Source organism: Rhinatrema bivittatum, chromosome 6 (genome assembly GCF_901001135.1).
Source record: "Rhinatrema bivittatum chromosome 6, aRhiBiv1.1, whole genome shotgun sequence".
Taxonomy (NCBI): domain Eukaryota; kingdom Metazoa; phylum Chordata; class Amphibia; order Gymnophiona; family Rhinatrematidae; genus Rhinatrema; species Rhinatrema bivittatum.
This window is the reverse complement of record NC_042620.1, coordinates 332,560,465-332,577,596: the sequence shown is the minus strand read 5'-3', so window position 1 is coordinate 332,577,596 and position 17,132 is coordinate 332,560,465. Positions and strand designations below refer to the sequence as shown.

General features: G+C 43.5%; 1 protein-coding gene across 5 annotated transcripts in view; it reads right to left on the bottom strand.

The window, feature by feature from the left end:
• The window catches only part of PCNT (pericentrin), a 167,440-nt gene that overhangs the window by 138,124 nt on the left and 12,184 nt on the right, over nucleotides 1–17,132 (bottom strand). For all 5 annotated transcript variants that reach the window (XM_029607715.1, XM_029607714.1, XM_029607713.1 and 2 more), the window contains exons 2-3: nucleotides 14,862–15,978; nucleotides 10,846–10,939 (exon numbers count right to left, since the gene is read on the bottom strand). In XM_029607715.1, coding sequence (XP_029463575.1) covers nucleotides 10,846–10,939; nucleotides 14,862–15,866 — 1,099 coding nt within the window. In that variant the 5' untranslated portion in view covers nucleotides 15,867–15,978. The remainder of the gene's footprint in view (nucleotides 1–10,845; nucleotides 10,940–14,861; nucleotides 15,979–17,132) is intronic.

Below are 17,132 nucleotides of genomic sequence, written 5' to 3'. Positions count from 1 at the left end.
CAAACCCCTCTCGAATATCCTTAACTGCTCCCTAGAGCATGGCATTGTCCCAGACTTTCTGAAACAAGCCATAGTGAAACCCCTACTCAAAAAATCCAACCTTGACCCCACCATCCTCTCTAATTACAGACCAGTGTCCAACCTACCCCTCCTAGCTAAAGTTATTGAAAAGCTAGTGAACTCACGCCTTTCCGATCACCTTGAGCAGAATAACATCCTCCCTCCTACCCAATATGGTTTCAGGAAGCACTTAAGTACTGAAACACTTCTCCTCTCCCTACACGATACCCTTATCAAAGGAACCGACTCAGGGTCATCCTACCTTATTGCGTTACTTGACATATCATCTGCGTTTGACACTGTTAATCATGATGTCCTACTCAACATACTTAGAAATATTGGGATTACTGGCAAAGCCATTGATTGGATTCAATCATATCTTCAAAATCGTACATTCACTGTCACTATGGACAATAACCAATCTGATCCCATCAGTCTCCCCCAAGGTGTTCCCCAGGGTTCATCTCTCTCTTCTACTCTGTTTAATATATACATGCTTCCCCTCACCATGCTTCTTACTAATCTACACATCAAACATTTTGTTTATGCTGATGATGTACAAATCATCTTCCCTTTCTCAGACACCATCCAAACCGCTTTACACAGCTGGGAATCCTGTCTTTCCTCTATCAACCAACTCCTAAAGGACATGCATCTAGCTCTTAATTCAAACAAAACTGAGCTTTTAATCATATCCAATAAGCAACCGCTCCCAGACATCCCTCCTGCCTACTCTGCCACCAACTTCCCATCCCACACTCGCAACCTAGGAGTCATTATTGATAATCACCTCTCATTCAAACCATTCATCAAATCCATCTTAAAGGATTGCTACTTTAAACTGCAAACAATAAAGAAACTCAGACCCTTACTACATTTTCAATGATTTCCGTACTGTCCTCCAAGCTATTATTTTATCGAAGATTGACTATTGTAATGCGCTCTTTCTTGGCATTCCTGCAATACACACTAGACCTCTCCAACTCTTACAAAATGCCGCCGCTCGGATATTGACAAACACAAAGAAAAGAGATCACATCACCCCCACACTTATTCAATTACACTGGCTCCCTATACAGTCACGAATTCTTTATAAAACTCTCTCGATCATACACAAGAGTCTAGTTAACTCCAACCTCAGCTGGATTAACCCCCCCTTCTTACCCCGTACCTCTAAGAGACCCACCAGCCCTGCACTCCAAGGAACACTCCAAGCCCAATCTATCAAACCTTTTAAACTCTCCTCCACCATGAACAGAGCTTTTTCCCTTGCTGGCCAGCCATATGGAACTCACTGCCACATGATATTCGCATTGAGACCTATACCCCTGCCTTCAAAAAGAAACTTAAAACCTGGCTCTTCCAGCAAGCTTACTCCATCTCACCCCCCATTACTTAATTTCCCCCTACGAATGTTTTTCTGATATCCTGGTATGAACGCCTTTTTGCCTGATGATTTTGTACTGTGCAATAATCTGTATATAGGTTCTGTTATAGCTCAATCCCTTAGCATATACCCTTAGCATTTCCTCCTTGATGTTTGTATTTCATGTAAGGGCTCCTCCCAAATATATTTTATATGTTACCTAGTTACTATATTATCTGTTATTTGTAAGGGCTCTGCCCAATGGTTTTTTGTTCTCTGTAAACCGATGCGATGTGTGAACGGTCATCGGTATATAAGAAATGTTAAATAAATAAATAAACTGCTATTATTCAAGTTGGCTTAGGGAATAGCCACTATACTGGCATTAGTAGCATGGGATCTATTTGTCTGGGTACTTGCTAGGTACTTGTAACTTGGATTGGCCACTGTTGGAAACAGCATGCTGGGCTTGATGGACCCTCTGTCTGATCCAGTATGCAAGGTATGTTATGTTCTTAAATCTTGGCACATCACTTCAAAAAGATTGCCTCTCCCTGCACTAAGCACTGGGGGTCTTTTACCAAGTATGTCATGGAGACCCTCCAAACACAGAATCTTATTTTTGTCTCTGCTTTACAGTGGATTTGGGAACGTCTTCAAAATAACTGCACTATAAGTGCACACCTTCATATTCAAAAGTAGAAACAGAAATTAAATGCCAAAACAGAAACTGGAAATAAGCCTAACAGTGGAAGCAAAAGAAAAATCTGATGGCAGCTTGAGCAATCTAGCTATTATTTCTGCTTTAAAATCAACATTTATCAATAAACCCAAGCTGCAGAAACCACTTACTTAAGTTCTTAAGACTCAGACATATTTAACTAGTGCTTTCAAATATTTAGCATACTTCATGCAAATTGAATGACTGTAAAAAAAAATAAAAAAAATAATGAAGTGCCTCACACTGATTTTCCTTGGGAGGCTCTTAGATAAATCCTCTGCTATCCTGTGTGCTGCTAGTTACAGCCTTTGCGGATGTGCGGTAAACTAAACATTTCAAGGAACAATGTCACTAAGATGCATTGTGATATCACAGAATCCTAGGATGGGTAAGTGTCACAAATGGAACACAGTTTTCACATCACACTTGTAACTTTCAGTTCCTTTCCTGAGACACCAGGATTTCCCCAATAAGATATTTTGCTCAACAACTGTAGGCCAGGCCAGTTTCTTAGGCCCATACAGAACCTACTTCCCAACTGTAACACTTTGCAGATTCAAAATCCCTACCCACAGATTGTGGGTGTCTCTGCATCTGGATTGAACCGAACCCTTTCTCCTGGCTCCCCACCTAATTCTCCTCTCCCCATTGTCTGTCTGAAAGGCAGTGCTTAAGAACCATGCTAATCTCCTATTTGTGCACTAGGGCCCTCTGGATGAAAAAAAGGAAGCAGTACATTACTGTAGCACTTGCCAGAGGGCCACAGATAAAACGGCCTAAATAGATAAGTCAGCCACTAATGCGACCACGACCATGCAACAAAAGGGGGAAGGGGACAGCAGGAGAATGTGTCCCTGGACAAAGCAGAGATTTCCATGTTCCTGTAGAAAGGGTGGATCTGTATTGCTGGCTGCAGGGTGCTTAGGGTTTGCTTCCACTAGCCCAAGGTGTGACCCCCCCAAGGATCATGGACTAAAATAGTTGTTGATCACCTCAGTGTCCCATACAAACTTTTTCGGCCTGCCCACTGCTCGAGACTAAGCCTTACATGAAAAAAAAAAGGGGAGGGGAAAGAGGAGGAACTCATGAAGGGTATAACACAAAGAGCAGATACTGAAAAAGACAACTGCTCCCGAGGGGCAGGAACTCAGATGCATAAAATGAACTCATAATCAGGAGGAGAAAGGGATAGGCAATGTTTAGTGCCCAGAGGGAAGCAAACTTCTCCACCTCCCTTGTGGATACTGCCAAGTATTGTTCTGCCTTCCAACAGGAATGCATGATAGCTGTGAAGAGGTCCACAGGGTCAGCTTATTCATCCTGGACCACCAGATGGCTTGCTTGCCATGCCTAGAACAAGTCCCAGAACAAGTTCTGGGCATGGCTTGTTCTGGGTATGGCAAGTTCTGGGCATGGCAAATTCTGGGCATGGCAAGTTCTGGGCATGGCAAGTTCTGGGCATGGCTTGCTTGCCATGCCCAGAACAAGTCCCAGAACTAGCCCTCTTCTTTCAAAACAAAATCACCTCCCTCACAGCCCATTTCTCCCAGAACTCCGAATACTCTAAATTTCACCTCAATAAACCCCCTGTAACTCTCTCATCACTCAAAGCCACATCCTCCCTAGAAATAGAAAACATCCTAAAAAAGATGAAATCCTTCTCACACCCAGCTGAAACCATTCCTCCCAAACTCCTCCTGTCCATCCCTAAGGTAATCGCTAAACCCCTCTCAAACGTACTCAACTGCTCATTAGAACAAGGTACCATTCCAACCATCCTGAAACAAGCCGTATTCAAACCCATACTCAAAAAACCGAACCTAGATCCCTCTATCCTCTCAAATTTCAGGCCCAACTCAAATCTCCCATTCCTCTCCAAGATATTAGAAAGAATAGTCAACTCACGCCTATCTGAGTATCTCGACCAACACAAAATACTCTCCCCATCACAATATGGCTTCCGAAAACACCTAAGTACAGAAACCCTGTTCCTTTCGCTGACACCCTCATCAAAGGGGTCGACAGCGGCAAATCCTATCTTCGGGCCATGTTAGACATCTCAGCTGCTTTCGATACCAGTCATAGTATCTTAATAAACCTCCTCACGAGCATTGGCATCACGGGTACTGCACTTTCTTGGCGTCAATCATACTTACAAAATCGACACTAGACAGTCACCCTAGACAATCATGAATCCGATCCTGTTGACCTCAACCGAGGTGTCCCCCAAGGCTCCTCACTTTCCTCTACCTTGTTTAACATTTACATGCTCCCCCTAGCCAAACTCCTTACAAATCTGGGAATTGTCCACTTCATCTACGCAGATGATGTTCAAATCCTTATCCCCGCTACTGACTCTTCAGAAAGCCCTGCAATCCTGGGACTCATGCCTCACCTCTATCAACCAACTTCTTACCGACATGCACCTCGCTCTTAACCCCCAAAATCTGAACTTCTCTTTATCTCTACCAACATCAACCCCTCTCCCAACCCCCCCTCTACTCCCTCCATAGCATTCTCTCCACACATGCGAAACTTAGGAACCATTATTGACAACCAACTTACCCTAAAACCATTCATCAAGTCTATCCTCAAAGATAGCTACTACAAATTACACATGACTAAAAAACTCAAACCTCTTCTACACTTCTCCGATTTCCATACAGTGCTTCAGTCTATCATTTTCTCCAAAATAGACTATTGTAACGCCATACTCCTCGGCCTTCCCTTCACTACTATCAGACCTCTACAACTTTTACAGAATGCCATCGCACGGATCCTCACTAACACCCAGAAGACAGAACATATTACACCTACACTGAAAGATCTGCACTGGCTTCCAATCAACTTTAGAATACAGTACAAAGCCCTATTTCTCATTCACAAATCCTTAGTAAATGAAAACACTCACTGGCTTAATCCCCCTCTCCTACTCCACACCTCTACTAGACCAACTCGTTCGATCCATCAATGCACGCTACACCTCCCCTCCCTCAAATCCACTAAACTCTCCTCCACCACTAAAAGAGCTCTCTCACTAGCTGGCCCTTCCCTTTGGAACTCCATGCCTCACGACCTCCGTACAGAAACCTCCATACCCAAATTAAAAAAAAAACTAAAAACCTGGCTGTTCCAACAGGCCTTCAACCTAAACACTCCTTAACCATATCTTACCTCTCACACCATCCTTTAACATCCTAAAGCTCCCCCCCATCCCTTCACCTAGAGTGAATGAAACCTAAACTGACCTGCTCCTTTTCACACCCACACTCTGTCCTTTTCCTCTTCAACCTCCCCTAATTTTCTCCCCTCCCTATTCTCTACTGCCCCCCTTCAACTCCCCCCCCTTTTCTCAACCCTCTTTCTACTTTTCCAATCCTCAACAATTCTAATTCTCCTTATCATAGTATTTTATCATTTTCTATGTTACGTTAAATAACTACTGTGTAAATATTTTTAGACAAGTTATTCTTTATTTTACTCGCAATTGTTATGCTATTTAATTTCTAAACAACTAACCAAAGTTTTACTGTATATGCATTCCATGTAAAGGATGTGCCTCCCTATAATGGCCTCCCACCGGTTATCTGTAAACCAGTACAATGTGCAAACGGAAATCGGTATATAAAAAATGTTAAAATAAATAAGTCCAACATATGTGAGGAGCTCCTTTATGGAATAGTGTGAAACCATTACTAGAAGATAAGGGGAAAAAAGCAACCAAACATCTAAGAAAAATGACCTAAGGAACTATATGGGAATCTCACCATAGGTGTCACAGTTTTCTTCCTGGTCATAAATACAAAAAGTAAGGAGAAGTCCTTGAACCCAGCTAAAAACCTGTTAATACACAAAACACAGTACACCACCATCCAACATAGGCCCCCCCCCCTTTTTTTTTTTTTGGCAAGGGGAGTGGGGTCTGCAACAACAAAAAAAAAAGAAGTCTCCCAATGGGGACCCTCCTCATCTCCTAGCTCTGATCTCCAAAATGTGTCAGGTCTGGAATGAACCAAGAACACAGTGCGTAGCTTATTGAGGTTGCCAGATGGTGTGGGGGGAAGAGGTTCAGAGGGCCCTCTCAGGCATCCTGGGCCCAATGAGCAGGACAAGGAGCTCTCTTATCAGGGTGGACTGGTTGACAGTTAGTACTCTTTGAATCTTCCAGAGAAACAGATGAATGATGTGAAGGGGAGGCATTGCCCCTCCTTCCCAATGTTCCCAGCTGCATTCCAGAAGTCCGCCAACCATTATTATACCTGCCAATTAAGGCCAGGTCTCCACAGAGGGGAGGCCTGAGCATTTCTGCCGCCAGAGCAGGGCTACAGAGAAGAGGCAATGCCCAATATGTCCCCACTTGTGGGTACTGACAGGTCCACTGACATGTTAATGCTCCAAGCCTTAAAAAGTTCCTGGTGGAAAGTTGATAGCGTCAAGAGGGTGGTGACATATGTGGTCTCAGAAATGAGAAAAATCCACCAGCCTCAGAACCAACAGAGAAAAAGGCTGCCAGAGCATGCCATTGCAGAGGAAGGTCTTCATACAGAAATGTCTTCAGGGTCTGTAAGCAGAAGGTATGTGCCAGGCTGGTCAGGCCCACCAGCCTTTGTCCACCCTTCCCCAGGGGAGGTCAGGACTCCAAAGGAGACCTAATGCTTCCTGCCACACTCTGGATGCGGGAGAAAAATTCTGAGGTTGGGCTCAGGGCAATCAGCCAATGCTACAACATGCAACATTCAATGCTACAACATGCAACATTCAATTTGCAACCCCTATCTATCCCATGCTCCTTGTCCCTACTACCCACTGTCCCTCCCAAATCTTCACCTCCCTTTTGCCTGCACCATTCCCGATTATGATATTTTAATTGAGTTTATATAATAGAATTATCCATTGATCAATTTTGAATTTGTATTCCCACTCAGCACCGTTATTGTATTTGCTCTATGGTTTTAGTGTTGGTTCGTAAATATTTTTAGCTACTTCAATTTCATTATTGTATGTTAAACTGTAATGGATGGTCCACGGTCTGTACAGACTGTTTCTCCGTCAATCCTGTTATTTGTAATTAATTTCTAATTCTAGTTAATAATGTCAATTGTAAAGCCTGTTGCTACGTTATTGTTAAATGTAAACCGCGGTGATGTATATCCTTACGTACTGCGGTATATAAAAATCTCTAAATAAATAAATAAATAAATGCTAGACACCAGATAACTGACCACTAAGACCCTCCCCAGCTATAACACCAGTCACAGCAGGCCCAACCATAGCCTCAGGTGGGCATCCACCTTCTTTTTTAACTCAACCCGACTTGCCTCAACTGTGGTATCTACAACAGGTGAGCCACTAAGTACTTTAGGGTCTTCCTGCCCCAGAAAAAGTTCTCAAGCTTGCTAAGGTGGTGGTTTTTGCCCTACCAGAAGACAGGAGCATTTGGCCCAGGTGATCTTGACAGAGGATGCGATTCATAGAAACACAGAAATGACAGCAGAAAAAGACCAAACGGCCCATCTAGTCTGCCCAGCAAGCTCCCACACTTATTTTCCCATACTTATCTGTTTCACCGACCACCAAGTTCAGGGCCCTTGTTGGTAACTGTTTGATTCGAATTTCCTGCAACCCCCTGCCACTGATGCAGAGAGTAATGTTGGAGTTGCATCAAAGGTGAAACAAAGGTGAATCATAAGGCTTAATGGTTAAGGGTAGTATCTGCCGCATCAAGCAAATTACCCCAATGATTGTTTACTCAGACTGCACAGATCATTGCCTTGTTGGATGTTGTCTATTTATTTATTTTATTTTATTATTTTTATTTACCGACATTCAATCTTGTCTAAATGTAAATCCTCTTTTCCACATTTCCCCCTGTCTTTGAAGCAGAGAGCAATGCTGTATATGCATTCAAAGTGAAGTAAGTGTTGTGTCCATTGCTGCCCGACATCTCCGCTCCGCCCACCTTATCTCGTTGGCGACTCCCTCCGGGGTTGATGGAAGGCTAGCTGCTGCGGCGTTTCCACGTCGTCCTCCTCCGGCGTCCCCGGACTGGCTCGACGCTGCAAGCCGCCATGTTAACCAGATGCCTAAGGGCGCGCGCGGCCCAACTGATGTACTGGCGTTGGCGTGAACCTCAGGGGCGTCCCCCTGAGATGACGTCATCAGCTCCAGATATTTAAGGTCTCAATATTCGCTAACAAGACGAGTTAGCAAGGGATTCGCTACCACTGGGAATCGTTGCGGATGGGATTCGCTCTCCGCAAACCTAGCTACTCCGCCTCCTCGGACTTTATTAGAGGTACCCCCTCCTCGGGGGCCTCGCTCTCTCTTTTTCTTTTCAGGTTGCAGTCTGGAACCAGTACTCGCTCCTCGAGGGCCCACGTCCCGGACCTGCTCCTGAATACCATTTCTGCTAAGAAGTCATCGCTGCTTACAACATCAGTGAGTTTCCATCTATCTCTCAGCGCTTTCCCTGGGACCAAGTACTCGCTCCGAGGGCCTACTGCATTCCAACTCCTGGGCTGCTTCAAGAGATTATTGTGTGAGTGTTACCATCAAGGACTTGCTCCAGAACTCTGCATATACTGCCTACTCAGTTTCTCTACAGTTCAGCCACCTTGGGATCGCTGTTCCAGTACCTGAGGGACTACAGCCCAGCCGGGCGCTTCCAGCTCTCTACTGCCACCTCTGGTGGTTTAATATATTGTCTAATAAAAGAACTAGTGTGTGTCTGTCTCCTATACTAAGCCTGACCAGTGGTCCCTCTCGGGATCTCCCCCGAGGGCGTGGTCACCTGCCACTGGTCCAAGAATCCACCCACAACTATTCTAAATAATAACAGATTGCTATCTCCAGCAACTCCGTTAATAACAGACTGTTACTCTCAGCTTTAACAACAGAGCTTTAATAACAGATAGCTAACTCCCAGCTTTAACAACAGAGCTCTAATAACAGTAAGCAAGCTAACCCCTCGCTTATTTGTTTACCCAGACTGTGTAGTTCAGTCCTTGTTGGTTGTTGTCTGAATGCAAATCTTCTTTTCCACATTTCTCTTTGCCGTTGAAGCAGAGAGCAATGTTGGAGTTGCATTAATCATGTGAAGGCTTATTGAGTAAGGGTAGTAATCACCAGGTAGTAACCACCATTCCAGTACTCCACCCCCATGGCTCTTCTCTTCATTCCCATCCTCTAGCCTTTATGGATCCACAGTGTTTATCCCATGTCCCTTTGAAATCCTTCACAGTTTTAGTCTTCACCACTTCCTCTGGAAGGGCATTCCAGGCATCCACCACCCTCTCCGTGAATAAATACTTCTTGAGATTGGTTCTGAGTCTTCCTCCCTGGAGATTTAAACCGTGACCCCTAGTTCTACTGATTTTTTTCCAATGGAAAAGATTTGTTGTTGACTATGGATCATTAAAACCTTTCAAGTATCTGAAAGTCTGTATCATATCACCCCTGCTCCTTCTCTTCTCCAGGTATACATATTTAGGTTCCTTAACATCTCCTCCTTAGTCATTTTATGAAGACCATCCACCTTTTGGCTTCAGATTCAGTACACCTTTTGGCAAGTGCGCAAGGAACAAGTCATCACACAGGTAGAAAATTATTTTCGCATAGTTAAGCTCTGGAATTCATTGCCGGAGGATGCAGTTACAGCAGTTAGTGTAACTGGGTTTAGAAAAGGTTTGGATAAGTTCCTAGAGAAAAGATCCATAAACTATTAATTAATAAGCAATAGTAGCTTGAGATCTATTTAATGTTTGGGTATTTTGCCAGGTATTTGTGACTCGGATTGGCCACTGTTGGAAATAGGAGGCTGGGCTTGATGGACCCTTGGTCTGACCCAGTATGGCATGTTCTTATGTTTTTATTTTATATTTATTTGTCACTAACCCTGAAAAAACACTACAATTAATTTACTTATAACTACTACCTCATTACCTACCTTATTGACTCTTGTTTTGAATTAAACTTCCTTCCCTACAAAATCTGTAGTAAATCTATAGTGAAGAGCTTTGAGGCACATGTTTTCCAGTCCTCTTCTGCTGCAAGGGGTATGGGACCTCTGGAAGCTGGAGGTGTGGAGATTGAAGTTTGGATAGCTCATGGTGACCTCTGGAGTCCTCTATTGGGGCTTCTAGGTAAGGTATGTGTGAGATTGCATGAAGACCTTGCATAAGAGCCGCGCTCCACGCAGCCCAGGTCTGTCTCGCCGCTCAACCTCCCGAGAACCGCTCGCACTGCTCAGCACCTTGGTCCTGCTGCCGCCCGTCTCCACATAAGCCAAATCCTTGGCTTGGCTCTGCAGCCCAGCGCTCGCGTACAGCAATCTGGGCTCCGCCCGGGCCTGCTCCAGAGACTGCAGCGGCTCGAGCGGAGCATAGAGAAGGGTCAGCAGGACTCTCTAGGCCATGGATCTGTTGACGATCCCCTGGCATCCTTTCCTGGCAGAGCAAAAGAGAGCGACCACTGGAACCAGCAAATGAGACAGGGGGAGAGAAACTTCCGGACACCATAGAGAGCAAGAGAATATGACATGCGTGGAAGTAGGTTAGGTGGCAGGCTCCCAGAGAGAGGGAGCTTATGGGGCAGGGACAGGGCGCCATCCCTCACCTCAGACAGCAGATTGCCTTGAGCCGCCCCTGGGCAGGCCTCAATCATCTTCCATGTACAAGACAGACAAGAGGAAGATACTTACGGCTGCCATATTCATCTCTAGCTGACTCTAGAAGAGATGCACAATACTCCTGGAAAGCAGACTGAGATAAAGAAAAGTCTTCGATATTTCCTTCCTATTTAAAAGAAAAATATGATGCTTTAGTAAATAGTGCACATCAAATTTTCAAGACTCATCTCCATAAAAGTCAATACCCTAATTTTTCTTGCCAATTACTGGTCTACAAATGCCTACAACAGTCTAAATCTGTGGATTAATCCTTCTTGCTGATGAGATGCCCCCTGGTCCAGGTGGGCGTGGCCATTGAAAGAAGGTGCGGGTCTGGATAGCAGAATACAGACATTGGGACTACAGAAATCTTATTCAAAATAAAAAAAATGTATTCCCAAGACTCTTGACTTCACAGCATAAGTATTAAATATTTCAATTATATCGCAGTCCAGTTAAAGATGTGATATTACACTTCCATTTTACTTCCCTTTCTGTGGTTTGGCACAAAATTTCTGGGTCAAGTCTCTTTTGCATGCAGCAACATGCATAATCCTGGATTCAGAAGATGACTGAATCATGCTCTAGGTTGCAGACTTTTATCCTGTCAGCTGGCTATTCCCCAGAGGAAAACTACTTCCAAATTTAATGGGTTTTGAACCCAGCTACACTTTACACTAACCACATCCTCTGGCAACAAATTCCAGAGCTTAATTATGCATTGAGTGAACTAATTTTCTTCAATTAATCTTAAATGTCCTACTTGCTAACTTCATGGAGTGCCCCCTAGTCCTTCTATTATCCGAAAGTGTAAATAACCGAGTCACATCTACTCATTCAAGACCTCTCATGATCTTAAAGACCTCTATCATATCCCCCCCTCAGCCGTCTCTTCTCCAAGCTGAACAGCCTTTCCTCATAGGGGAACTGTTCCATCTCCTTTATCATTTTGGTTGCCCTTCTCTGTACCTTCTCCATCGCAACTATATCTTTTTTGAGATGCGGCGACCAGAATTGTACACAGTATTCAAGGTGTGTTCTCACCATGGAGCGATACAGAGGCATTATAACATTTTCCGTTTTATTCACCATTCCCTTCCTAATAATTCCTAACATTCTGTTTGCTTTTTTGACTGCTGCAGCACACTGAGCCGACGATTTTAAAGTATTATCCACTATGATACCTAGATCTTTTTCCTGGATGGTAGCTCCTAATATAACCAGGCCATCATCAGACTGGGAAGAACCAGGATTAGTAAAATCAATGGAAGATACTTCTCCCTGAGTCTCTAAGCAGTGCTGACACAAGTTAGAGGGCACTCCAGGCTGAGATGCCCAAATATGACAGGCGGCATAGAGGAAAAGGCACTTAGGTTACTTAGCCACAGGCGCCAATTAGTCTTTCAGTATGGTCAAGAGGCGACTGAAGGTGTCATCTAGCCGAATTCACGCTGAAAAATTGAGACGTTCAAAATTTATGAACACTAAATTTTGGGTGTCCCAATGCTATGCACAGAAGCACTATGTCCAGAATGCGCGCACAAGTCGTATGCACAGCTGGACGCACTTGAATGCAGAGGGCAGTTGAACGCACAGGAAAAAAGTGCATGAAAATGCCACCACAGCCTACCACATGGCACACAAAAAGAAGCCTAACAGCGGGGCCTAGCCTACCCAGGCTGCTCAACCCACCAGGCTGCCCAGGTCCCTTAACGAATGTCATAACAGCGCACCAAGCACAAAGACCGGAGGAAGTTCTACAACTCCTCCTCTTCTCTCTCTCTGACTTTTTCAACCTTTTTTTTTTTTAAACTTATCTGAGCTCAGCCTTTCCCAGCTGAGTAAAGAGACCATCTCCGGCTGCGGGGGGGAGAGGGCATATCCCACCACCACCACACTCTGCTTCCTGCACCCGCTACCCTTCAACTGCTTTAATCAGCTAAGTCCATGCCGGCTGAAGAACCAACAACCGGACCAAGTCAATCACCTGAGGTACCATGGAAATCACCTCAGGAATTCTCAACTGAGGGAGGAACCATTAGGTATCGCCGCAGGAAAGCGGAGCAACTCAAAGCTTCTAACAATTCTCCTCTTAAATTCTGAAGCAATCTCTGTCTCCAGCAGATGCACGTCCACCATCTGCTGGAGACGGAGAATACTGGCAAACTGATGTCACTGCAGGAGTATGTATACCGTGACGTCAGTTTGCTCCATCTCCATCTACTGGTAGAGGTGCATAACCAACTGGGCTGGATGCTAGGAAATAGAGCTTTTTCTGTTTGATTGACCCCCAAGAAGTTGGAGGGCCCCAAAGGGCTGCTCTCTCAAGGAGTTTCTGCTCAACTCTATGCTGGGAGGGCCTGACAAGGCTCTGCTCTAGGAGGAAGACCATCTGCGGCACTTCAGAGACTAAACAGTTCCTCTGTATTGCAGGCCCCTAGACTTTTAAGAGCATGGAGACATCCAGCTGCAATGATAGCAGGTGGCCTAGTTTTGTGCCCATTTGTAATGGACACTTTTCTAAAGCATACAGTTCTTGAAACTACCGATAGTGGGTTTCTTGGTGTCAGTCATTTCTGTGAAAAAAAATTTGTAATAGCTCTAAAAAAGCGCTGTTTGGGGGCTGCTGAGACAACGAGACAATGTAACAGTTGAAAAAGGTTTAACAAATGATGATATCAAATGAAAAAGACCCAAAGTGTGCACATCCATGCTGTAGCTCAGATGAATAAGGACAGAAGGTCTCACGAGGCAACGTCTGCACGGAACTCCCATATATTCTCAGTGGAGCAAAAGCTCTAAAAGCTAAGAGAAAAGAGTCCGTCTCACACCGTATTGACGTCACCCATGTGTCATGGCTAAATTCAGCTCTCCTTGTCAGACAACTTCAGAATTTCACACCTAACAAGTCTGCTTACTCTATAAGCCAGATGGTTAGCTTTTTCCTGTCAAGGTAAACATGACTTAATGCAGCTTGTTTACCATGCAAATCAAGATAAACAAGCTGCTAGGCTTTAATATACTAATCCAGACCCCTCTCACCAACATAGGAATGTTAGCCTCAACATCTATGCACGTTATTCCTCATAGGGGTTCAGCATAGTCAGTGACCATATTCAATATGCATTCAACAAATTCACCATTTTATTAGTAACTCTTCATTTACAGCCCTCATGGGAGCATCCAAAACGGACAGGAACATTCCATACAAAATTACCCCAGAAAACTAAATCTAAAGATGAAAATGCACTCAGTCTTGCTACTGTCCCTTCACACATTGCTTTCATTTACCTTGGGACTTGTTCTAATAACGTGTTGGGTCTCCTCTTCCCTGTGATTCAGTTTCTTCATTAGATCAGCTAACTACCTACAGCGATTCTGGGACAGCTTCTATGAAATTACTGGTAGGTCTTTTGCATACAGGAGTTTCTCTTTTGCGCTCCACCTGTTCCTCAAACTGCAGCTTAAAGGGTATTACTAGTCACGATGAACATTTGACAAATCACCCTTTAACTGGGTATCCCTTATTTTTCCCTATGGATATCCTAAAGCAAGAGTCTCAATCTTATTGCTTAACATTATCAAAATGCAACAAAAGGTCATCCTTAAATGAGTAAGGAGGATTGGAATTAAGAAGCAAAAGTATTGTCAGCAGGGTTAAAAGTGAGTTTCTTCAAATTACTTGCCTAAACATTTATCAATGAGCCATCATTAAAATCTAAAAAATATAGTATTTCCAGGCTCCCCTGGTAACTCAGTGGTACCTATTTCTGTGGGCAGTCAACTGGGCGCAAACTCTGCACACCGAAAATGGCAATGTTGCATTCAGTTTACTTCACCAACCTTAATATAACCCTATGAATGCATTTTTAACCCAGTTAAAAGTATGCACAATATGAAAGCTCACATCTATTTTTAGCCATTGTGCGGATGACAACTTTCAGCAGGGCAATCTATCCGCGTAATTAAATATTAATCCAAATAAATTATTCTTAAATTTGTGCTCTTGATGTCCGATATCCCTCTAATTATATAAAAGAGTAGCCTACCATCAAGTCACTTGATTGTTCATATGGCCAACTGCCATGCACATTCTTTTGTCCTTGGAGACTCTGTAGGTCCTCTGTCGGGGTTGGGATCTTTGATTTTTTTTCTGCGATCTGTTCCTGCAGATTTCTTGGTTCCAGAGCATCTCCAGTCTCTGTGCCTCCCTGGCTCTTTTGCTGGGAATGAAATTGCTCAAAATTAGCAAGCGAGACATGGAGTTCGTCAGAAACCTCACGCTTGATGGTGCTGTTGTGCGTCACATCAGTTTCCAGTTGACAGTCTGGAGCTGTCTGCAGCTCTAACTCTAACTTGGCAGACTCTGACCGGTGTGCCTGCCGTTCCTCTGCTTCAGGCTGGTGGCAAGCATCACGTTTTGCTAACTCTGCATTCTTCTCTGTCATAAGTTCTAGATATACTACCCTCTGTTCTTTCAGGGTTTTCAAATGCAGCTCCTTTTCCATCAGGGTACTCTCTTTTGCCCTGAGGCTATCTTCTAGTCCTTGAACATGTGAGGAAATTATTCTCATCTCAGCATCTTTTTTAGATAGGTGGGTCTTCAAGAGATCATATTCCTCTTGCAACATCTCATATTGTGCCTTAAGTGAGGTGAATTCCTTCTCCTGGTGCTTGTTTAATTCCTGTACAGTCTGAAGGCTCTGATCCAAGATTTTCTTCTCCAACTTGAATTTGGACTCCTTTTCTTCAAACAGCTGCTGCAGAGTCTCCCGGGAAGTGCACACCAGCTCCAGCTTCTCCCACAGCTTCTTTACTGTGTGCTCTGCTGTCACAGCCTGCTCACCGCTGTCCAGTTCATCCTGTGACCCTGTCTTCAATTCCTTCTGCAGGTTCTTCACCTCTGCCAAGCCCTCCTGTGGTCCTCTGCTTAGTTCCTTCAGCTGACTTTCTGTCTGCACTAAACCCGACTGACCTAGGTGATTGTGGCAGTCATGGGCCTCATGGCAGACAGACCCTAACTGAGCTAGCTCCTCCTGAAGCATTGCGATCATGTCATGAAGCTGCTGCTCCACCTCTTTGCCTCTGCGCAGTCTTCTGGTTATTGTGAAGATGGCCTACAAGGAACTTCAAATCCTCTCTCTCAGCACACTGGAACGCCATCTCCTGGAAAAGAAATGAGAAACAATAACTATAGTAAGTGCTCAGGGGTGATCTACTTCCTTAAAAAAAAGACAAGATCCACTTTCTCTTTTCTTTTTAAAAATTCAGAGCCCTCCCCTTCACCCCAACAGCATGCCTAGGCAACTTAAATACCCTTGCTGCCTAGAAGGGCTGGAGGGAAATCCTTATTGGGATATCAGATACTCATCAAGGACAAGTGGGACAACTGCTCATAAATTTCAAACTTCTGCTAATTAACCCCTTTGTGTGTCTATTAACATGTGTCCAACATATACTCTTTTGCATGAAATAGATGCTCTGGCATATTCTACACACTGCTCTACAACTGGTCGAAGGTAGCATTCTGTTGACCAGAAATGGTATCAGTTTTTAACTTAATTTTAATTTACACAGTTATATCCCTTCCAACAAGTTGAGCAAGGTGGATTACAATAAAATTATCGTAAAAAACATGGGTATACATAATCAAGTCAAAATAGCATAAATAGTACAATGAAAGGTATTCCACAAACTATAAGACATAACATAAGATAAATACCCCTAAGCTTAAAATAGAACTCAAATTCAACTAAAATGTTAAAACATGCAATCCAAGTTCTAAAATTCAAATATAAAGCTCTCAAATATAAAGCTCTAAAATACAAATATATCATAGCCAACAACTAATCAAAAAACAGGCAATGCAGTTCTATGCATATTACCAGTTCTAAATTAATCTTGAAAACAATCTCAGATTAAATTAGCAACCAAAATTTGCAAATACAATTTCAAAAAGCAACCGGGATACAGATTGCAAAGAAAAAATTTAAGAGACCTTATCGTGAATTATGCATAAAGTAGTAAAAAGCCATGTTCTGATTTTTTTTTTTTTTTTAATCTACATGCCAAATAATTCGGTTCCCCGTAAGCTTGTCTTGGTATATTACTCCATAATTTTGGAGACACTGACAAATATCCTCCTTCTTGATCTGATCAGACTAATTTGTTTAAGAGAGTTTAAGTAAGTGAGCTTCCTAGGAAGATCTCAACAGCTTGAATAACGCCAAGATAACTATTCAGATATTTTGGCTCATACCTCTCCACTTCTCTAAAACAGAGAGAAAATCTTAAAATTCTACTTGGGCACTGTCAGACAG